The 23,275-nt window shown below is 43.1% G+C and overlaps 1 protein-coding gene across 10 annotated transcripts in view; it reads left to right on the forward strand.

Annotated features, from left to right (window-relative positions):
- The first annotated feature begins 518 nt into the window (after positions 1–518).
- The window catches only part of TNNT3 (troponin T3, fast skeletal type), a 31,576-nt gene continuing 8,819 nt past the window's right edge, over positions 519–23,275 (forward strand). The window contains exons 1-9 of one of the 10 annotated variants that reach the window (XM_075094561.1): positions 519–638; positions 5,569–5,603; positions 6,738–6,751; positions 7,436–7,453; positions 9,942–9,959; positions 13,902–13,916; positions 18,133–18,153; positions 22,311–22,329; positions 23,066–23,111. In XM_075094561.1, the coding sequence (XP_074950662.1) occupies positions 5,584–5,603; positions 6,738–6,751; positions 7,436–7,453; positions 9,942–9,959; positions 13,902–13,916; positions 18,133–18,153; positions 22,311–22,329; positions 23,066–23,111 (171 nt within the window). In that variant the 5' untranslated portion in view covers positions 519–638; positions 5,569–5,583. Of the gene's footprint in view, positions 639–5,568; positions 5,626–6,737; positions 6,752–7,435; positions 7,454–9,039; positions 9,143–9,826; positions 10,036–12,523; positions 12,536–13,901; positions 13,917–15,667; positions 16,540–18,132; positions 18,154–18,479; positions 18,507–22,310; positions 22,330–23,065; positions 23,112–23,275 lie in introns of those variants that run through there. The other 9 variants (XM_075094563.1, XM_075094566.1, XM_075094571.1 and 6 more) reach the window with 9 other exon arrangements.

Below are 23,275 nucleotides of genomic sequence, written 5' to 3' on the forward strand. Positions count from 1 at the left end.
ACTTCTCACATCCCCTGTGACCACTCACTTCAAAGAGCATTGGATGGCAGAAGGTCCCCAAGCCCTCTCCAGGCTCTAACCCTGCAGCACAACTGGACCCATTTCCAGGTAGAGGGGCAGCAGGGAAGAGCTCCTGCCCAGCCAGGAGAGCAGAGGCTGCTGCTGTGTGTTGGGACTGCAAGAGCCGGGGCGCCATAACCAGGTTTCAAGCAGTGATTGTGCATCACAGAGCTACGAGGGCCTTGCAGTTTATTTCCGAGGTGCCTTTGCCTCAGATACCCCTTTTTAAGCTCTGCCTGCCTGGTGGAGTAGTAAATATAGAAACATAAGCCCTGGAGGTTTGTTTTTTTTTTTCTCCAAACATGTCCCTCCCATCTTAGCATCATCTGTGCAATTCCTCCAGCTGCTCCTATACATGGTATGACACTTTTTTTTCCCCCTTCCCTTGCTCCCCTCCCCCCGCCCATCCCTACTCCCTTCCCTTCCGTGCCCAGCGCAGGGGGTCTGGGGCCAATCGGCTCCTCCAGACGATCAAATGTCACTATAATTGAGAGCTGCATCACCTTGGGACGCTCGCAGATCCTAGCCTGCCGATCCCCTTCAGCAGGGAGCTCAGCACTTCTCTTGACTCCTCCCAGGTAAGTGGGAGACCTGGCATAGGATGCTGCTGGGAGGAAAACTGCAGAGGGGCTTAGTCTTGATTTGAATGGAGAAGCATCATGGGAGGGTTGGGGTCCACAGGATCCAGGATCCTAAGGAAAAGGCACTTTTCCTTCCTGGATTTTGTTGGGCATTGCATGAGGCTCATGTCACGCACAGATATTTGGGTGCTCTGAACTCTTGAGGATCAGTGATGGGAGAAGTCCCTTCCAAAACCAACACCTGGGACTGGGAATGAAATGGCATTTCTTGGGGCATTTGGGAAAAGTCGATCTGGCAGCAGGAGAGAAGTGCTGACCTTTCTTACTCTGTCACTCGGAGGAAAGGATGGCCAAGGTGGGAGGGATGAAGGGCAGGACCATCAGGGAGCTGCCAGCAGGTGAGGAGGGCTGCAGGGTGTGAGACTAGAGGGACACCTGAGAAATGTAAGTGTGGTCATGGAAAATTGTCCCCTCTTACAGGAAAGAAGAAAATTGGGAGAGAATCCCCCTATGCACATGGAGGGGCATGAGGAGTAGTGATGGGATGCTCCCTGTATGCACAGCTTCAAACTCCTGTACTTTGCTGGCCTGACCACCTAGTGTGGGCGAATCCTCCCCGTGTGGGGGGCATATCCCCGACTAGTCTGCAGCTGCCTTGTGGGGCAGAGCTTGCTGTCGGGGTGGGGGGGTATCTTACAAAGGCAGGAAGGTCACTAGCACAGGTGGCTTTGATGCCAGCAATTTGGGTGGGAGTTGTGCTGCTGGCCATGGGGGAGTTCCATCAAGGCCATAGGTGATTGCTGGGGCAGGCAGATATCCTTCATGGGTGCAAGACTGGGGAAAGGCAGGGGCTATAAGCTAAACATGGTTAATGCCTTTGAGTCCTCTATCTCAGCCCTGTAGTTCCTAGCAAACCCCATGCAGGGATCTGACAGATCATATCACCCTGAAGACAAGGATAAAGGGCATATTTGAGGACAGGGAATTGGGGTTTTGCTTTGTGTCAGTGGAGCCTGCAGCAGCGCTTGGGTCCTGCTACCCTGTTTCAGCCGCAGTGCTGCGGTGGGCACTTTGGTCTCCAGCCCCCGGGGAGAGAAACACTTTCTGCTGGAAACTACTGAGCAGTTTGGAAACAAAGGGAGGAGGCAGAGGGACAAAAGAAATAGATATTAAAAGAAGTGGATGTATACACTTTTTATATAGAAAAGTATATTTATATCTTTAATAGGTATATTGTATATAATACATATATTTTTAATACATATATGTATGTATATAAAAAAGTAGATGCAGTGGGTTTGCAGTGGCTCCTGCTAGGAAAGCATGGCCATGTGGTGCTTGGTGGACCGTACCCCTAGTCCTTGCCTGATAGCTGTCCCTGCCAGGTCCCATCGCCTGTGCATGGCCACTTTGTCTTCCCCTCTTTCTATATGGTGCTTGCTACCTTGCCTCCCTTGTATGGCCTGACTTGGGAGGGTGTGATTGACGGGTGGGTTATTTCCAGGGATGGCCTGGAGGTGCAAGGCAGCCCATTCCCCCTCCCGGGTACATTCTCAGCTGCTAAGAGGCTTCTTGGGATGTGCTGGCTCTGCTCTTTCAGCCAAGGGCAGGAGCATTTGGGGCCAAAAGGGACGTGATGTTCCTGCCCACCTGGGGCTGATGAAGATCAGGGTATTTGTCCTTCCAACCATGACCTGCTTAGCTTGAACAAAATGCAGAAAATAACCTTTGCTTTCACCTTCAAGGGGTGGAAGCAGGAAGGAAGTTTTTGGTCTGGTGAAACTTTCCCATGTGTTTTGATTTCCTTCCAAATGTGGGCAGTATTAACTAATTGTTTTTATTACATCCTTAAACCTCAGTCAAGACCAGACCCCATTTTTCTGCCACGGTACAAACAAAATGCAGTTATTGCCTTAAGGTGCTAACAGCCTTAATCTTCGCCTGCAGTTGCTGTGTATAAAGTGATTTCCACTGAAGGGTAATCCTGAGCCAGCTGGAGACTTTCCATTGCCTTCAGTGAACTTAAGCCTAATGGAAAAAAATACTGCTCTTTCTTAGTGGATTGCTTTCTTTATTGCCTTTTGGTTGTAAATATGGTTTGGTTTTGCTGACTGCTTTGATGACAGCGTTAGCTACGTGGATAGTGCTGGGCAGCAAAGAGCCTTTCTTGTCTTGGGTGGCTGTTGCTATGATGGTCTGCATTTTGCCCCTGGTTTTGAGGGATCAGATAGCTTTTGAATGCCATGAAGTTGACAGACACCTTGTTCTTCTTGAGGTGAGACCTTTTTGGCTTTCCAGCCAGGGCAGTGGCAGTCAGCTACAGCCTTAAATGCCTGCTGCTCCCAACAAAGCGATCAAACTTGGCTGAACATCTGGCCCTTGCAAGGCTGAAATCTGCACCTCCCACTGGATTTTTTGTCCCCTTTGCCCTAGCCTGTGGGGCTTCTGCATCTGGCTCATCTCTGCACAGGGTCTGCCAATGCACTTGTTATTAATTCATTTTATCCAGGGCCCAGAACCCCCCTCAGGGTTGGGTCTTATGGTGTCAGGGATGTGGGCATTCTTGCTCGGCTTTTATAGCATGTGGACAGATGCCATACAAAATCCCATTCGCATTTGCACCGCTTGGATTAACAAATATGGAAGGCTCTAGGGGAACAGCCAATGTGAGAACCCTCAGCAAGACATCCTTAGAGCTAAATTGGAGACTAGACGAGCTCATTCCAATAACTGTTAATGAGAAGCCTGATTGCAAAGATTCCCATTGACTTCAGTTGCCTTGGAAAGAACAGCATGTGCTGCATAATGTGACTATTTTACACTGAACAGACGTTTGCTCTCTCTATGCATATGCAGGGCTCTTGAGCTGATTTCTTCTCCAGCATAGAGCAGTATTACTCTTCTTGCCACTGGGGTAAGAGGGAAAGAAGAGTTTAGCTCAAAGCCCCTTAAAAGTCCTCTTTTTTTTCCCTCCTCCTTGGCAAGAAGGAAATCTGGGTTTATAAATTAAAGGCAGAATCCATGGGATTCCATGGGAATCCATTCTCCTGAGTCTTTAGAGATCATGTGTTTTTGGAAAGAGCCTACAGCTCAGCATCTGGCAGGTTCCCTCTATGGCTTTTGCCAAGAGAAGTTCTGCTGTCCCGCTGCATAAACCAACATACTGTAAAGCATTATTACTAATAGCTTGAATAATTTTTGGAGGCTGAAATGAGATTGCAAACCTGCTAGCCATTGTGCAGATAGCAAGTGGAAGTCTTTATCCTGAAGATTTGATCATCTAGATAACAAAGACCAGGGGAGAGAGACCAGAGGTGTTGTAGCATCCAAGTAAATAAGAGAAGCAGCAGAAGGAATTGATGCAGCAGAAAAGCCTTTTGAAGAGCTGAAATTCCTCCCAGATTCCTCCTGCCTGGTGAGGTTAGCATCCCCAAAGTACTCCTTGGGATGGGTGTTGCACTTGAGGAGTGGGCAATCACATCTACCAAGTTAAAAGCAGCCTGGGGCCAAGGAACCCAAATCTCATGTGTCCTAGCAGTAGATCATCCTCCTGTCCAGCTACTCAGATTGGGTCACAATACAGCCATTGCTGGCACTACTTCCAGGGTAAGCTGAATTTCAGAAAGAGGATAAATGACAAATTAGAAGAAAAAGTGCTGCTCTTCATTGCTGTTTAGAACACGGGGGTTTTAAATCCTGTTGGTGTTAACGTGTGGTGCCCAGGGTCATTGCTGGGGAATGGAGAGGATCCCTTATAGGGCAGGGTTGGAGCCTATGGGATTACTGACTTCCTCCAAAATAGAAAGCTGGTGAGCTGCAGTTGTTCCCTTTGAACCTAAGTCAGCCCACCTGCTTCTTCAAGACATCTCTCATATATCAGCTGAGTAATGAAGTAATGGAAGTCATGGTTAGGGTTTCCCAGCGAGGAGGATCCTGGCTTTCTAATTTAAGATATGCTGTAGATTTGGAGGAAGTTTTGGGGCCCCTTCCCCACCCCCTCCCCCAGGCTTCAGGGCAGCTGATGCTTTTAGGAGAGCCATAGCATTGCACCACTGCCGTCACTGAACCTGGCACAGCATGCAGTATTACCATAATGCTCCCCGAATAGCAGCACTGCCCCCTCTGACTCTGGCTGAGGCTCTGACACACACATTTGGGGTCCAGCAAAGATCAGCAGAGTGGCTGTATACAGCCCTTGCACTTACCCACCTCCAGCTCTCTGCAGGCAGTGGTCTGCATGCAGCCCCAACTCAGGCTGCACAGAAATGCAAGCCATGACAGTGCCATGGATGGGTTCCCAGTGCAAGAACTGGTTGTAATAAATACAACTGGTTATACCGCTATGAATTGCCTAATCAGGCATTTGGCCAGCTTTCATCCTAAACTGATCAAGAGATGATAGTTCGTTCATTCATCAGCTGTATAAGCCAGACACTACTACCTAAGGCACTTTTGGGTGCTGACAAATAAATAGTTATCTCTGGGTATATTGGTAGTTTCAGTTATTTTTTTAGCGATGACTAATGCTCTGGAGCTGGTGCCTTCCCACAGTAGTGTAACAGAAGGAAAATTTTCTCTGATCTTGCTGGAGTGATGGAAATACCACATGGGTGCGAGAGGACACCCATCTCCCTGAGCTTTAGAGGTTTTGTAACTTAAATCCAGGTTGACAGGGTGTGTCTTTCCAGATGATCTTTTCCTCTTCCCCTCTCATTCTCCTCTGACCTGGCTGGCAAAGGTCTGTGCTGCTCCCAGAATGGCAGTGTTGGTGGGGGATTGGCTGCTGTGTGGGAAAGCAGGTGCCTGGCTTTTCTCATCCTCAAACATCAACCCATCTGCTCCTGCCTTGGCATCTTCTAGGAGGTGGTCCCATTAATAACGCCTTTTTTTTTCCTCTTTTTTTTTCTTCTTTTCATCTTTTGTCTAGAAACTCACTGCCAACATGTCTGATACCGAGGAAGTGTAAGTAGAGAGAAAACTGCCTGTGTGTTCATCTGTTCAGCTTGGCTCCATACAGTGGAGCAAGGACATCCCAGTTAGGAGGAGAGGCTGGGTGCCTGGTCCAATGCACCCTGAGGCAGTGGGGAAGGGGCATCTTAGAATTTGGGTGTCAAAGGGTCCAGCAAAATTCACCTGACACCCTCCCTGTCCAACACAGGATGCCCTCCAAACACCTCCACCCAGCTCAGCCTGTCCTCAGCAGCCATGGGATTACACCTGGAGGAGGTATAGTTAAACACACAGTGTAGTGGAGGAGCCACTTTCTGCCCTGGTTTAACAAATCTTGAGTAATATGACCAAACCCAATGGGGTCATTTGACATTTATGCATCAGTAGGTACAGAAGAGGGAGATCTAGGGCAATCGTGGCATCAGAGGCATCATGGATAAACCTGCAGTGGTCACTGATGCCCCTTCTCTGCTATAAGGCAGGCTCAGCAAAACCTGTGTCATTTTATCCAGCCTGCTCTTAAAAAACAAATTCCAAAGATTATATTTGGCATCTTTTTCAAAGAATCTCTAACAAACACATTCCTTGTTTAGGGTCTTGCCCCAGGGCTGCTCTGGACTTTGGATTTCATGCAAGGTGATGGTAGAGTGGGAGAAGCTGGCAAGTGGGGACAAGGAATGGGAACAGACGACATGATTGATGTTGCTACAGCCATGGAATAATCATTGAGCATCATCTGAGTTATCCCAAGTCTTTATTAGACAGCCCTAAGGTTCAGGGAGCCTGTAGAATGTCTGGGATGGAGTGGGCCATCGGCTACAGGCTGGCTTGCCCGGCATGCTGGGGGTGAGGTCCAGCTTCATCAGCCCCTGCACAGCACTTATGTGTAGGTATCATGTTATAGCCCTGTGGCAGCAGGATTATTCGTGGGTATGGATACGTACACACCATCAGAAAGAGGAACACTATTTAAAATAAAACCCAAACCCAGTCACTTTACTAATCTTAAAACCAAATGGCTCCTGGAAGAGAACAGTTTAGACAACAGTGCATTGGGTTGCTTCAGTATATGGTTTAACTCTTGATGATAATATGGAGTGGAAGGAATATTTATCTCATTTCAATAACTTTTTTCCTCTCTCACAGGGAGCAAGGAGAGGGTAAGTCTTAAATATGTCTCTAATCGCTTCCATGCAAGCCTGCAGCATTCACCGTCCATGTCTGTCTTCTCCTTTCTGCCCATTGTTGATATTTTAACAAAAAAAGCGCTGGTACAGTTAGACAAATCTGAGGTCTCTTTTTTGTGTGTCTGTCTGTCTGACTGTCACCAGCTTCTGGAGATTTTACAGTATTGTAGCCCCAAACTGATTCCCCTGTTGTGGGGGACGCTGCTGGTTTTTGTAGGGGCACTGCCATCTGCTGGCAATTAATTTTGCAGCTTCTGAGTACACAATATTTCCTATTTTAAAACATAGAAACCCACAACAAATACAAGCAATATACACAGAAATATACAAGTTGGTTTTATTTGCTGTTTTTTTCTTATACTTGGAGGCTCTCTCCATCACCTCTTTCCTTTTAATGCACATGTACGCCTGATTTGCCGTTGCCCAAGAAAAAATTCAATACAGTATCACTCTCCTCCCCTTTTATACCTCCTTTTTTTTCTCAAAGTCATTTTATTTGATATTTTACTTGCTGATTTGGAAGCGGCCTCTCAGAGGCCATCTTGTTCGGCATCCCTGTGAGCACAAAGGGCTCTGCCGTGGGTAATGTCCTACTGATGTGTCAAGGCTGATGGTTTATTTGTCTGCTTTTTTTTCCCCTCCCCCATTTCAATGCAGAGGAATACGAAGAAGAAGGTAACAAAAAAAATCTTGGAATGTAATTTATCTTTCTTCAATTCTTGATCCCGCTTTTTCCTTGTCTGTATTTCACCCTTCTCTTTGGGCCTTGCTGCTAAAGGTGATCTGAAACACTTGATTGGTTAATCAGCTGGAAACCACAAAACTGGCCAAGTTGGGGCCATGATGTGCCAAGCCTTTGCATTGTGGTGAAACATAGCATTTGTATGAGCCACGGGGGATGGCTGTAAAGCTCCTGTCCGTAAACTCAGAGCATTTTAGAGCCGGGACTGGCACAGAGCCCACACAACGTACCATCAGTGAAATCCTGCCATTCTCATTTTGGCGATGTCCACATATTGAGTTTAAACTCTGAAATTGAAGAGCAGGTTGCCCAGCTCCTGAGGAGCATCTGACAAGGCACTACCAAGGGCAGAAAAGGAGAGGCAGAGAACCACTTGGCAAAGATGAAGTTTTTTAACACACTTTTAGCTGGCAAAAGGTGATTTGACAAGCCATGAGAGACAAAGCACAGATGTGGAAAGATGGAGCATGAAGAGCCCTTCTCACCCGCATTGTTTCAGCTTTTGTAGGCAGCATGGAGAGGAAGATTTTGAAGATGTATTGGTGTCTTTGCTGGACACTTTTGACATGTTGACTTCAGGCAAGCATAGCTGCTGGTTACCATCCTCCCTGCTCCCAGTGTGCCTGTGACAGAGGTGAGGGCCAAACCCTGGGCTTTCTCCCAGGATCTGCCCTTAGTGTCCAACACATCTTCTAAGGGGTTAAGAGCAAAACTCTTTACTGAGAGGTGGAATATTTGCATGTGGAGGGTATGAGTCCAGCTCTGAGACAGACACCTGTCCCTGTGCAGAAATGTTCATCTTGGGGATTTTATACACAGCTGGGTTTTTTTGGCCACAGATTCCCCCAGATTGCTGCAACAGCAGCAATTCCCATCAGTGGTGGTGGGAACAGAGGTGTGACTGTGGCCGTGTTCAGAGTAGCTCCTGTCCTAAGGTACATTATCCTTATGCCTCTAATTCCCCCAGCATTGCTTCTGAGGGGATCAAGGGCTTAAAAATAGAAAATACAGATGCCAGATGGTTTGTAGAGGTGCCTTCAGTTGTCATTGTGTCTCTAGTCCTGCCCAGAGGGGCGTAGCCAGGGAGGTGAAGGTGGTATTCATGCTCCATCTTTCATGCCTTGTCAAATGTCCAAAGAGCAAGCAAAGGGTGTTTCTCATACAGATAAGCGTTCCTAAAAGGAGAAGCATTCTTCTTGCCTTTCTCCTTCCTTCCCTAACTGTCTCCTTTTGGGCTTCAAGAATTTAATGATTAATATGAAATTAATAGGCAGGTGACTTCCTATGTTTTTAATCTGCATGACTGCCTCTGAGGTTTATCTTCTCCTTGCTCTTCACTTTTGTTTGACCATTGTGTTATCTTCCAAAGTCATCCATTTCCTTTCCATATAACTTCTCTCATCACTTTCTAACCAGTTTTTTCTCTAGGCCTAAGCTCACCCCAATAGCAGTTTCTAACAGTTTTCTGTTTCCATTTTCCTGCTTGCTGTTGCTTCTTGTTCCATGACACTTGCCATCTGAAGCTCAGGAAGAAGGTATGTGATGTGTCTTCTGCTTTCTTTTTCTCTCAATGTGGAGGAAGAACGTGTGTGAAGAAATCCTGAGCAAACTGTTCATACCCAGTGCTGGGACTTGGTCCTGAGCCAGAGACATCAATGCAACAATGGACATTGATGTCACTTATTGAGCTGGTAGGAAATTGGGCCTATTTTTTTTAAAAAAAAAAAACAAAACACAAATAAAAACATTTTTATATATATGTACAAGCATTATATAAAACAATATAATATATATAAAACACACATATATAGAATTTTATATATAATACATGTATGTGTGTGTATGTGTATATGGGAATGACTATATGTATTTGTTTTGGCCTACCATTTTCACTGAACTGTTTGCCTTTTTTTTTTGTCACAACAGTATCAAGCCCCTTCCCTTCTCTCCAAAAGTTTAGATTTTTTAAAAGGGAGGGGGACAGCCTGCAAATTTCATGTCCATCTGTTGAAATGCAGGAATGAATTTATTTGAAATTTCAAAACCTGATATATGTTGGCAAAAAATTTTCACCACTTGAGAAAAATACTTAAAACAAAAGAAATGCAGAAATTTTATTTTTGGTTAAAAATTCACCAAAAGTCAGTTTTAGGAAATTTCAGCCAGCTCTAATAAAGAATAAAATATTGATTGTCCTTTTTTAATGCAGTTTTCATTTGTGGTCACATTCCCATATTTCAGTAACATCTATAACCCCATAAAAATGTTATTTTTAATTTTATCTCACCCTGTAATTCCATCATTGTGTATTCTTACTCATAATGGCCTGGGAGCTTGGCAAACCTCAAGAATGTTCCAATAAGATATTTCTTGTTTTAATTTTCTCTTCCCATTCCCTTTGCTGCCATTTCTCAACCGCAGAAGAGGTGCAAGAAGAAGGTACGTGAAACAGCTTCTCAGTACCCTTCTTTCCTGCAGCAGAGCTCGGTGCCAATGCGCACCTTGATTTTGCAAGGTGGTAGAAGAAAACAAGAGGCAAGAGAAAGATGCTGGGACAGGCTGTCTGCCGGCAGAGGGCTTTTCTTGTCCCTTGCATAGAGGGTGCCCCATATCCTCGCGTATCTGTGCGGACACCTCCACTCCAGGTTTGGGGAGGGAGCACAGGGGAAATGTGGATACCATCCCCTCATCCAATCCACAGCAGGCTCCGAGGCTGATTTTTAGCCCTGGGTGTTTTTAACACCCACTGTGGAATAACTATGGTCTGGTTATAAAGGTTTCTATCAGATGTCAACTGGTTTCTCCTACATAGCTTGGCTAATAATGATCGGATGGATTTTGAAATCAAAATCCATCTGTGGTAATGTATGGGTGTAGCCATGCATTACATAGTACATATTCTATAATATGTTATATTATATATAGTATATTGTATATATTATAAGTTTATAGACTATAATATATAATATTGTATATAATATAAGTAATAATACTGCAGAGCGCAGATCTTATTAATTATGTCTATGTAGACGCTGGCAAGTAACCCCAGCAGACTCCCTGCATTGCACGCAGCATTTGCAAAGTGGGACAGGTAGAGCAGAAGAGGAGATGGAACAGAAACCCACCCTTTGCACTTGAGAGGTTTGGGATGTGGTGCTCCACATAGGAGGAGACAAAGGGTGCGTTGGTTCCGCATTTGCAAAGCTTTGTGCTACGGTAACATTTGAAACACGGGTAAACCTGTTTATAATACTGTGGGAGACTCTGAGCAGTTTGCAGGTTTTTTACAGCACCCAGGTCCTGAAGGTTTTACGTTTCTTGTACCTGTGTGTGCTTTGGTTGCCTGTGTCCATGTCACCTCCTCCCGTTTCTCTATTTCATATCCCCTGTGTTGTTTTAGACCCCCCTGTTGCATTCACACACCCTGTAATCTAATTGTTCTTGTTTTCGATCTCATTGCTCTTGCTCCCTACCACGTCCCACCTTACGAAGCTCACGAAGCAGGTATGTGCCATCACCTTCTGAATTGCTCCCTGCCATCTCTGTGGCAGTGGGGGGGGATTCAAGAGTGGTGCAAGAGGAGCAGGACCTTGTTACTTTACCTTATTGCTTCTGTTGTCTTTGCTTTCCACCTTTTCTCTGTGACTGGCTCTGCCGCAGGCTAACACATGGGAAAGGTCTCGGTGCAAGGTCTGGCAGACGTCAGCTCAGTGGTAATCCAGCCGCCTCTCCTGCCATGTGCGGAGCTCGCCATAAAGCCCATACAGGCAATGGCAGGAGGTTGTTCCTATAAAACTGAAATTAGAGGGAAATTTCAGCTTGTCTTAGTTGAGCTTATTGTTAGATTTTTTTCCTCTCCAATGTTTTCCCCCATTTCCTTTAACATGGTGCAGTTGTTTCCCAACCATATATGCCTCAAATCCCTTCCCCTCCTGGCCATTACTGCATCCTTTACTGAGATAAAACTTTTCTCTCTGGTTACCAGAGTTTTCAGTCTGTGTAATAATGCGTTTCTCCTAATGTTCCTTTGCATCCTGTCCTGTGGCTCTTTCCACCTAAAGAAGCTCAGGAGGAAGGTATGTGACATGACTCCTGAATTCCCATCTTTCAGAGTAAGCTCTGGTTTAGCCAGTAAGCCATAAGAAGGTAAAAGAAAACAGGAGTTAAAAATCAGCATATTAATATAGACTAAAACCTGCCACCATTTTGTTTTTTGTACTCTCTTCATGTTCTGTCTTGACATTGAATGCACTGGTGATGCTATGTGGTAATTGTTGCATGGGAAAAAAAACCATACGAAAACCGCTGGGAAATGTAAACCTCTTAAAAGGATGAAAATTGAAAAGCCTTTACTCCAAGACTGGTTGGGTCTCCCTGGGAAGCTTATTTTGGACCATTCAGGGTGGGTTGGGCCTCTGGACAATGTGCAGATGTGCCCATGATCTGCTGCTACAGCAGCTGCCAACACTGCAGCTGCGAAGAGGATTTGCTCTCCTTTACTGGATTGGTGCTCTTACAATAGCCTTTCCACCTACCCTTTTTTCAGCTTAAACCTTGTTCTATATAGCAACTGGTGCTTTGCAAATGATTACAGATGGTTTTCTTCATGCAGTGAAGTTTCTAGGCCACTGCCTGACAGTAGTACATGCAGCCACGTGCCACCAAAAAACTGCTGGCCTCAGGCTGTAAATCCACTTGGGTGAGCATCAGGGTTGTGAAATGGCACGCTGCTCTGGGCTTTATGCAGGACTGCAAGAATGTGCATATAAGACAAATGTCATCTGATACGGCCACTTAAATCAGCTTTGTTTTTAATATCTCAGACCATTTGTGCCCTCACTTCCAACAGTGCTATTTGTATCCATATTAATTTTATTTCCCTGCAATATACTCTCAGGCTTTCCCTCCCCCTACACTTTGTACGAGTGAAAGGTTGCCCTGATGTTTCTAATGCTCTTGTCTTCCTTTGCATTTTGCTCTGTGACTCTTCCCACCCACTAAAGCTCATGAGGAAGGTATGTGCCATGACCTGCAAATTCCTCTGTTTCTGTCCAAAGCGGTAACGAGTGCAGGAATTCTGGAGGTGGTTGAAGAGAAGAGGATGTAACTATCCTCTGCGCGCTCACTGACTGCTGCTTTGCTTTTGTAGGATAAGTGGCATGATGAGTAATAAGTACTAACTGCTGTTTTGAAAGCAATCCCTGAAGCACAGGCTGGGTATTGCTTATATATTCCCCAGCGCTCTGATTTCTCTAACCAGGCTATCGGTACAGATACCAGTTGGTACTGGGATAGTGTTCCCAAAAGCATTTCCTCTATGCCATGGACTGGAGGTGGGACAGCCATGCCCTGTGGCAATGCTAAGTCCCTTGGTCATACATACCTCTTCCTCCTGCCCCCCTGCCACTGCACAGAGACAAAACTCGCTTCTCTCTGTGTGCTGATGTGGAGACTCGCATCTGAAATCACGAGCAACAAGTGACACCGTGCCATACCTAGGTATGACATGGACTAAGAGGCATCATTTTGGTTGCAGTGTATTTGCAGAAAATGCAAATTCAGAGAAAAGATATGGTTGCATGCTTTTTCCATAACTATTGGTATTTTTCTGGGTTAATGTCCATTATGCAAAAATGGGGGTAGCAGGGTTGCATTTTTGCTTGATTTTATAATGTGGATTAAAGTCCAGTTCTGGTAAGATAATCTGTGTGAATAGCAAAATAGCAGGCCATGCTTATTAAAGCATCGGTCTGCCAGCCCAAACCCATTTACCTTTCAATTGCCCTTCTTCGCCCCCCCCTTCCCCCTGCCCTGCCGTCCCGCATGTCCAGCTAGGCTTTCATTGGGTACTATATCCTGCAGGTTGGAGAGCAGTAGCATGCTCATACTTACCTTCCCACATTGGTGTGCAGTCCTCCACACCAGTGGTGAAATCCTGGGCACTAAGGAAATCAATGCCAGCTCCTCTGAGCCCATTGATTTCTGCAGAGGCTGGGATTTCTATGCACATGAATAAGAACAGGTTGTCTATAGCCTTTTTGCACGTTCAAACCTATGGGTAATGGACTTGATTTAAATACAAGTAAATATTTTTGTCAACCAAAAGCTTGATTTATAAAGACACTTGATTTATAACATTATGAATATATGTTAGTCATCTGCATCTTTTATTTCTCAACACCCCCTGTCCTTCCTCTCCATGATTTTCTAATTGACATCCATATGTGCCCTCTATTTCTCTTTTAATCTTATTAATGGTTTTTATCCCTTTAACCCCTCCACACTGGCTAAAAAAAGTGTAAGGTTTTCTTAATCATCCTCTGTTTCTCTAACTCTCTTATCTTTCTTTGCATCTCCTTCCCTGCTACTTCCCTCTTAAAGAAGTCCATAAACCAGGTATGTGACTTCTGAATTCCTCTGCGTCAATCGGAAGGGTTATTGAGTGCTGGAAATTCAATTGCACTTGGCAATTTCATAATTGGTTGTGTTCGGAATTGGGACAAAATGGAAACTTTTCAAACAAAAAACAACAACAATGAAAAAAAAAGTGGAACACCCTGTTTGGCAGCTATTGAAATTTTTCTTTTTTATTTAGTTGAAACAAAACATTTTGTTTCAAAATTTTTTTTTTCTCTTTCCTCTATGGAAGATTTCCAAATCTTGAAATGAAAATTCTATTTTAGATGCTTCTGAAGCATTGACTTTATGGATAATGTGGGATATATATAATGTAATGCAAGAACAAACCTGGAATGAGAGATTGTCACAAGGCAAAAAATGAAAAGCTTTTGTTCTAGAGATGTTAATATCTATGCAACCTTTGATTGTTGTGAAACTTTTTCTATTTTTTTTAACCAAAATCTTAGCTAAATCTATATGAGTTTTGAAATATTGAAATTTAATTGAAACTATGGTTTCTGTTGGAAAATGATACCGGTAACTCTAATATTATACTCAGGAATTCAAAAATGGTGGAAGAAAACAGATAAAAATCAAATATTAATGACAAACTGTAACTTGCAGCTTGCTTACACCTTCCACCAGTAATTTCCTTTGCTCTGTGATGCATAATAAGACCTAACTGTTGCATGAAAAATGTAATAACATTTTTGTAAACAAATATCTCAATGTATAAGCTGTAATAATAGCCACTGACTGGACTCAGAGCCATCATTACACTGCATACTGGAATGTTATAATGTTTATTATCTGGAAAAGCAGAAACTGAACTTGCAGCGTCCTCTAAATTGTCTGTGAAAATTATTCTGTGCCATTTGGAGTAGCTTTGTTAATGCAGTCACATTTCATCAGCCGCCCATCCCAGCTATTTCATTCTGCTGTCCACAGAGGGAGAACAGCCTCTTAGTTTAGACGAGATCAGTACTTTTGCCAGGGTTGAAGTGAGTCTGAGGTGAAAGCTGTCTGATTGATTTTTGCATGACTTAACACTTCATCAGTCGTCTGTGTGCTGCTTCTCATTTCCCTCCTGTTCTCACCACTTCTCGTTTCACGTCCTTCTCCTTTTACATCCATCTCTTCTCCTTTTAACTATATTCATTCTTGTCTGTTATCTGCTCTTAAGGTTTTCTGAGCTTGGTTTGCACAAGTTAAAGGTCATTGCTACCATCCCAGCTGCTTTGCCTGCCTCTGGACTGCTTTCTCCTGCTATTTATTGAATTGCTACTCACTACTTGAATGTTGGTCTCAAGCTTTGACACACATATAAGCTTGAAATTGGTGCAAAACACCAGGTATTAATGTAGACTTTTTAACAATAAAAAGGTCGTCTTCTCCCTCTAATATAAAGCATAACAAAAAGGAAAGTTTATAAAGAAGGTGTAAATATAACAGGCTTAAAAGAAAGCTTTTATGTTGGAGGGAGACTGTCCCACCTTTTCACATCACTGTATGATTATTTAGTTTCTCTGTTATTAATACTGTCTTAGTCTAATATATCTTCTAAGTGACAGCCTTGGCCCGCACAAATTCAGAGTTGTTGCCGTTGTGTCGTTCTTGCTTTAGTTCCTTTATTTTTCTTTGCTGATACTTTCTACCTAACCGAGCCCATGTGTGTGACATCTAAATTCCTACGCATTAATCTGAAGCTTTCCTCTGTACATAGGAATTTGAAGATGTTGAAGAAAACCAGAGTCATGAAGAATCAATCCGTTTTTACAATTCCCTAAGATTTATTTTCCCTATGTTTCCCTGGGAAACAAGTATAATTATTGTTTGTAACTGAAAAGTTACCTTCTAAGAAGCTTAGAATAAACATTTTAGTGCCCCTGAAAACTTTTAGGGCTGTGACTATACCACAGATGGGGCAGAGAGGAGGTACCTGAGCTGCAGAAACACGAGCTGGTTATGCTTGCAGGTATTGCCTGCAGAAGGATCCCAGCACGTAGGCTCGAGTAGTTTCTGCTCCTTCGCAGCAGAGACAAAAGCCCTGTGTAGACCTGAATATTTCCCATTCTGCAGAGCTAAGGGTCACATTTGCCAGTGGAGGATCTTAGATGGTGGAGCTTCAGATGCAAATGCAGAGATATATTTAAAGCCTTACTTCCTTGCAGTAACTCTCATATCCCCACACCTACTCCAACAGCTAAACAGGCTTGTGCATAGCTGAAGCACAGATTACACTGCATACTTGTAAAACTTTTCTTGAGCATGTCTTCTTTCAAATTTAGGGATCAACAGTATTACTACAATTGCCCACTATTTATATATATTTGCATCATTTAAATTGTTACAATTCATCAACATTCAAGTTCTTCTTATCTTCCATTTCTACGGCATCCCCTCCCTGTCTACTTCATACCCCACTGTAATTACTTTCCTTTTCCACTCTTATTAACGCTCCGCCTCTATAACCTAGTCTGTAAATTATATTCCTTCTACCCAGTCTTACCAAAGTTTGAGGTGACCCCCTCCTGAATAACTTATTTCTAATTCTTTTATCTTCCTTTCCTGTGCTTTTCCCCTGACACTTCCTACTAAATGAAGCCCCCCCTCCAGGTATGTGATTTAACTTCTAAACTCCCCGGTGTCTGTCTGCTGGGACAGTGTGTGTGGGAAGCAAATACAAAGTGACAGGAGATACCAACCTATCTGTTAATGATAGGTTGTAACTTGCATGCCTTTGGGGTTGTTGTTTTCTTTGTTTAATATATTTTTTCTCAGCACTAAGTAGGAGGAAACTTACCTGTTGCATGAAAATTTTACTAAAAACTAGGAGAACACATACATTATTGTGAAAGAGTAGCTTAGCAAAAGTTGTCCTTGTGAAATGGGTTAAATTCTGCACTGTGATAGGAGAATAAATGTTTCTTCCTATAGCAAAAGCTTAGCTTCAAATCTTGGGGCAGAATTTGACCCATTGGCTGTACACAGGGAATAAAAATACTGTGAGATTTTTGCATTATTTTTATGCCTGCTTTGCAAAATGCTCTTTAGTGCGTGTATGGCTGAAAAGCAAAATCTGCCCCACAAATCCGCATTGCTGATCGATTCTTGCTTTGCCAAAAAAACCCAGAAGAATTAAATATAGACCTGCACAGAATTTTAATGAACCTGTTCTTCCTATGAAGTAATCAGTTTGTAATTCTACATTGCAAATGGATGTGAATAACAGCAGTAGACTTATACAGACATCCAAGTTGTCTTCAAGGAAGAAAATGGCTTTAGCCATAGATCTAGAAAACAGAACTGAGCTTCTTTGGAAGTTAGCTGCATGTTGATGATGGATTACAGCAGGTATTTCAGTAGGTTTCTGAACCACATTGTGTTAATTTCAAATGTCTGAAATACTGCTGTAGAAAAGGACGGATCTAATAGTGCTTTGAGAGTGCTGACTATGTTCATGTGCATATTTCAAATCAAAGTAAACCTTGATACACTGTGCTGCCAGGCTGTGCTTTACGTCATATAAGGCTCATAAGTTGTTTTTTTTTTTAAGCACTGCACTATTATCTTAAATCTGCCTGTTTCACCTGACTGAATTCCTTTCCTGTACTATGACTTCTGTTTATATGCTATTTCAAATGTTATTAATTCATTTTATCTCAGGTTTACTTAACTTCATCCCCCTCTCACCTTCTCCTCTTTGCCCCTCCTCCTCTTTGGCTCAAAAGCTCTTTTGATGTGTGAAATAACAGGTTTCTCGTTCTCATTCTCTTATTTTCCATCGCACCTTGTTCCATGACACTTCACACCTGAAGTTCATGAGCCAGGTATGTGACGTGACTTCTGATTACTCCACCTAGTTGCAACACAAAAGAGTGTGTGTGTGTGTGTGAAACAAGAACAGGAGCCTTGGGTTTGTAGAAGAGAACAAAACAAGAGAAACAAATATTAACCACAATGATCACTTGCAGACCTTTTCTCCTTTAATCTCCATGCTTACTACTACTTTAACCTTACAGCATCGTTAACTCCTGACAGCCTCTCCAGATACCTTTTCTCCTTGGCTTCATTCACTAATTCCTTTATTTTTTTCCCCCTTCATGCATTCCCTGGTTTCTTTCTCAGGCTTCCAAGAGCTTTAAATATCTGTTCTGTTTTTTCTTTTTTCCTATTTCCTGTCTTTCCATCACTGCTCGTACCACGACACCAGCAGAGGAAGCCCCTGAAGAAGGTACGTGATGCGCCTACAGACTCTCACCCTTTTTCTCTTTCAGTGCTGGGGAAACCATGTTAAAACCACTGACCTTGTTCAAGAGCAAAGAGGTCGTGGGAGGGAAATGGTCTCTCTGCATGGCTTTGGATGAACATTGAGAAAACAGCTGTATGTTTGCCAAATCAAATCACCAAAAAGGTGTTTTTTCTTCTTGTTTGATCTCTGGAGAGTCCAAGGTTCCCAGCATAGCAGGGAGACAGTGGGGACAGTTATTATTAGAACAGTGCTGTTTGTGGATTGACTACTTTTCTTCTTCTCTTTTGCTTTTATCCTTCAACCTACAGCTGATGAAGAAGGCGACTACTATGATGGTAGCTCAGTGTTGTCTTAGGACAACAAAGTCATCTTTCTAACATCTATTTTTTCCTGTATTTGTTTTTGTTCCTCACTTGATTTTAAACTCAGGAACTGGGCCAAAACATCTCTGCTGCAAAGAACTGCTTACTGTGCATATCCAATCACCCTTGGGTGGGTCACTATTGAGAAGCCTGTACATTCTCATTAGGATAGTAGATGATGAAAGCCAAGCCCTAGAAGCTTGCTCAGGACTTGTCTTAAGCTAGAACCTGTTGTGTCATACCTCTCATCAGCAAACCTTCTCTATCCTCAAAAAATGAGGAAAGTATCTTTTAAATCCCAGTGGCATGCTCGAAAATGGAGCTAAGACCTGCATAGATGTGCCTGTTTCACCCAACCTGTAGAAGGTCATGGTCTCCAGGACTGAATATACAGATATTTAAACTTCTGCTCCAGCCATGCACTTAAAATTGTGCTAAACATCAAGCATGCGTATTATTTATTCATATTGGTGGGTGAGGCCACCGGCCTCATAATACTTGGTTGAGTGGGCACTTGAGCACATGGGTGGGGACAAGACTCATGTAAAAGGACCAAATCTAAATGCATGCAGGGTCAGTTTTGCCCTTGTATGAGGGCAAGATAACTTAAGTCCCCTGGGACAAATTCAAAACCAGTTTAATTGTATAGAAAGTCTCTCACAGACTTTTACAGGCCTTTGAAGCAGCTCAGCTGTGTTCTGACTGCCTCAACCCATAGAACACCTGGCCAGCTGTTTCCAAAGACAAAGCCCAATGGCACTTTAATGGCACTTGAAACCTGCATTTTCTGTGTTTTCTTGTTTTGTTTTGGTTTCGTAGATTTTTTTTCTGTTCATTTAATTTTCTTGTTCAATTTTCAGGCTTTTTTTCTTATTTAGGGAAATACTCTGAGGACCTTTCTGAGCCCATTTCTCTCCTTTTTCTCTCTTTTTCCTTTTATTTTTAATAGCATATTGATTTTTTTTTTCAAGGACACACTGTGAGTTAGCTATGTTGCTTCTGAGAAGTGGGATTAAGGGAGGGTGTTTAGGGATTTCTGAATGAAGTAAAGGCCTTTCAGATGGATTCACAAAAAGGGGGAGCACTGTGTGAATAACTCATAGATTGGGCAGGAGAAAGCAAGGTTGTATTTATGATGGTGTGTGCTCTCCCTCTGCTAACCCTTTTGGAAACCAGAAACTCAGAGACTCCCAAATCACCAGGGCAGTGAACTTGGATTTCCAGTGGCTCTTGCCTTCTTTTGGCAGGGTTGTATGTGGGGGTTTTGTCACAGCCCCATGGTTCATGGGCAGAATGATCAGAATGTCAGTCAAAATCCACCACAGGAGCAGGAATTTGCTATGACAATTCCTGCTGGTCAACAAATGTTGGCCCAGTTCCTTGACTTAGTGTGTTGAAAGAACGGGCATTTCAAAATAAATCACATCCCTGGGCTGCTTTTGGTGCATACAGTATGGACCATGCTGGATCATGCACTGCAAAAGACAGATTTATTACTTTTCATTTTTTAATAAAGGCTTCTCAGAACTATTTCTTTGTTATCCCCTTTTCTGGTTTTCTGGAGGTACCTTTAAATATTCTAACTACAATTTCTTATTTCAAGAAAAACTAACCTTAATTTTTCTTTTTATTTTTACAATTTTTTGTTGGTTTAATTAAGTTTAAAGTGCTGATTTGGTGGCAGCTGAAATCAAATTCACAGAGTCATTGACAGAGAGGTGTCGATCCTGGCAACTAAGGTCAACAAACAAAGCCAGTCATTTCCTGTCTACTTTTCTTTCTTCCCCTCTCTCTGAAATGTTACTAACTGGCAGCTTTAAGCTAAACAGGAACGTTTCTGAAAATTGTCTGGGTATGTCATGAGGGAAGGGAATCCTGTGTGAATAACATCCCTGATAGACTGGCTAATCGTGATTACTTTTTCTCTCTCCAGATTAAAGAAACCCCAACAATTTAACTAATATGTTAAGAAGCTCACTGACTATTTGAAAAGCAAAATAACTAAATCACAGAATCACAGGTTGGAAGGGACCTCAGGGATCATCTAGTCCAAGGAGAAAGATAGAAGTACACTGTTGGCTAATGGTATTTTTCTTCAGGAGAGATTTGTGGCTTCCTTTATATGAGTTTTCGAATTACATGCTGTTTATTTTGTTAGCATTGCTCTAGCATCACAAGGCCTCAACTGAGATATGTTTTGCTAGGCAGTGTTCTTGCAGTAAATGAGAAAAGTCTACCCCCCAAAATTTCATTACTGAAATTGGTATGGGAAAGTGTGAGAGGAAGGAAAGGTTGGTTTCTGGTCTCTCACCTCTTTTCTCTTAATTATCTCAATAACCCATTTCCTCAACTTTTTTATTATCCAACGTCCTTGCCACTGATGTCTCCACTAAATACTTCCCAGTATCAATTTTCTCTATTTATTTCCTCTTATAATGCTTCATTTTATTTTATCCTACCCTGTTCCATTTGCTATTCCCAATTTCCTCCATCAGTCCCAAAACAGCTGTACACAAACAAGCATTTGAAAAAATATAATAGCTTTCTGTATCATGATATGGATAGCAGGGCTTATGCACCTACTCCTGAGGGAGGCTGGTTTTACTTTTACTTTACAAAGCTGGTTGTTTATGCCAGATTCAATAGGCTGTGAGCTTTTTACCTCAGTTCCTCCCACCAAACCAACACAGGGAGAGTCTTGTACTGCAGTATCCAGCAGCATCCCTGAAAGTTCAAATGTAGCATGTGGTTATGAATGTCAACCTGGGTCCCTGTGAGCCTGGGCCAGAAAAAGCACATAGATTTAATTCAGTTTGTGAGAATAACACTGCTGAACTTACTGGCATTACATTGGAGTTAATAACTAAAGTTTAAAAAGCATAGCAGGGAGGAAAATTGATCACAAGCACAAATGTTAAGCAAGTAACTCATAAGACAGCACATTTCTGAGAGCCAAGAAAAGGGCATTTGTTGTAGGGGAACACTTCTGACTGCCAGAGGGCCCAAGTTGACAGTGTCTGTGATGGTTTAGCCTGCCTATCAGGGCATTACACCTCTCCTGGAGATGCAAAGATCATTCCCATTAACAGCCATGGGAATTGTGCATGTACCTCAGCAGGAGTGGATGCTTGCTTAAGGGAGGATGGGCTTTCCAAGCTGGGTTTGAGGAGCACCACACAGTGTAGAAGAATAACCATCTTCCCCATGGCACCAAAGTGTCTCAGGGACATGTGCTCTAAGCAATCTTGAGAGTCAGTGAACTACAGAAAATATGTCATGAAGTTTTTCCCCTCCTGGCCTCTATATGAGGCATTTGAGCAAAACTGGTGAAACCTAGTTATCGTTGACACGACTGTGAATTCAGGTTAACTTTAGCAAAAGAAGTGCTGATTGAAAAAGGCAACATTTTCTTCTACCCTCCAGCCCAGCTGTCCTCCTTAGACCTTTGGTCAGGATGGTTTGAGAAAAATAATCTAGCATTTACATGAAACCATTACCTTCCAGATGCTACATTTGGGACTTTTATACACTCTCTTGATTCTTTTCTGCCAAATTCTGTTCCAAGGGTAAAAACAGATTCACTCCTAGCAAAAGGGGTACATGAGCGTGTCTATTTCTTCTGGAAGTACTTGAGATTCAACCAGTTTCTCTGGGATGTTTCACCTATGATTAGATTTCCCTTCCCTCCTTTTACTTTAGCAGCTGGCATGATGTCTGTTGTTCTAACTGTTCTCCCTCTTCTTTCTTTCCTGTTTTGCTCCATGTTTCCAAATATAGAGGAGAAGCCCAGAATAAAGTAAGTACGAAGCGCAGAGAGTATAAAAGCCCTGGGATCATTTTCCTGATCTAGCAGAAGCCCTTAGATTGTCTATTAGGCAAAAGGCCAGCTGTTCCTGCATGCCTTTCCAGGATATCTGCTTCTGCCAGAGGATACCTTAGCAGTAGTTACTGGCCAAAGTCTTAAGACCAGTTCCTGATAGAGTCAGAGGACTCGTGAACTGTCCAAGATACAGTCATCTCACAGTATGCCAAGGTATAGGCAACTCAACACTAAGTCCTTTGTGAGAGGCCACGTCTGGGAAACTACTCATCCATCCAGGATCACTGACAGTAGGAAGGATGGCAAATGTTGCGCTTAACTAAGGCTTCCTATGCACCTTCTTGCTCTGGGCCCCAGCGTCTTCCCTTCCCGCTCTGCCAGCTGCCCAGAAAGAAGCATGCAACACTGTGCCAACAGCCTTGCAGGCCAACGTCTTTCTGTGTGGTAGGGAATAACCATAAGCTTTGGGAATGAAAAGGGCTTTTAGGGGTAACTCCCTGCCCTGCATGACCTTCCATGAAGGACAATGGTCCTTAGTGCTATTCTGGAGTATGTTCCCATTGACTTGCTCTTTCACCCCTCTGTATCTCCATCAATATTTCTCCTTGTCAGCATCATTACTCAGGGCAGGGCAGGTAAGGACGTGTTATTTAAAAAGCTGCCTGCTTTTTAAGATGAAAATCCTTTTTTTTCTTTTTTCCACCCATTGCAGACTAACTGCTCCTAAAATACCAGAGGGTGAGAAGGTAGATTTTGATGTAAGTATTCCTGAGACTGCGTTTGTCTGTCTGTACCTGAGCTATACATGTGTTCAAACCCACGTAACTCCTCCTGTATTGGATACTGCTGTGGATAAAGTCAAGAAAGAAGTATGGATGTTTTGCTCAGTGAAAGGCTACTGTCTGCACCCTGACGCTCTCTG

The sequence above is a fragment of the Phalacrocorax aristotelis genome, chromosome 5 (assembly GCF_949628215.1).
Source record: "Phalacrocorax aristotelis chromosome 5, bGulAri2.1, whole genome shotgun sequence".
NCBI lineage: Eukaryota > Metazoa > Chordata > Aves > Suliformes > Phalacrocoracidae > Phalacrocorax > Phalacrocorax aristotelis.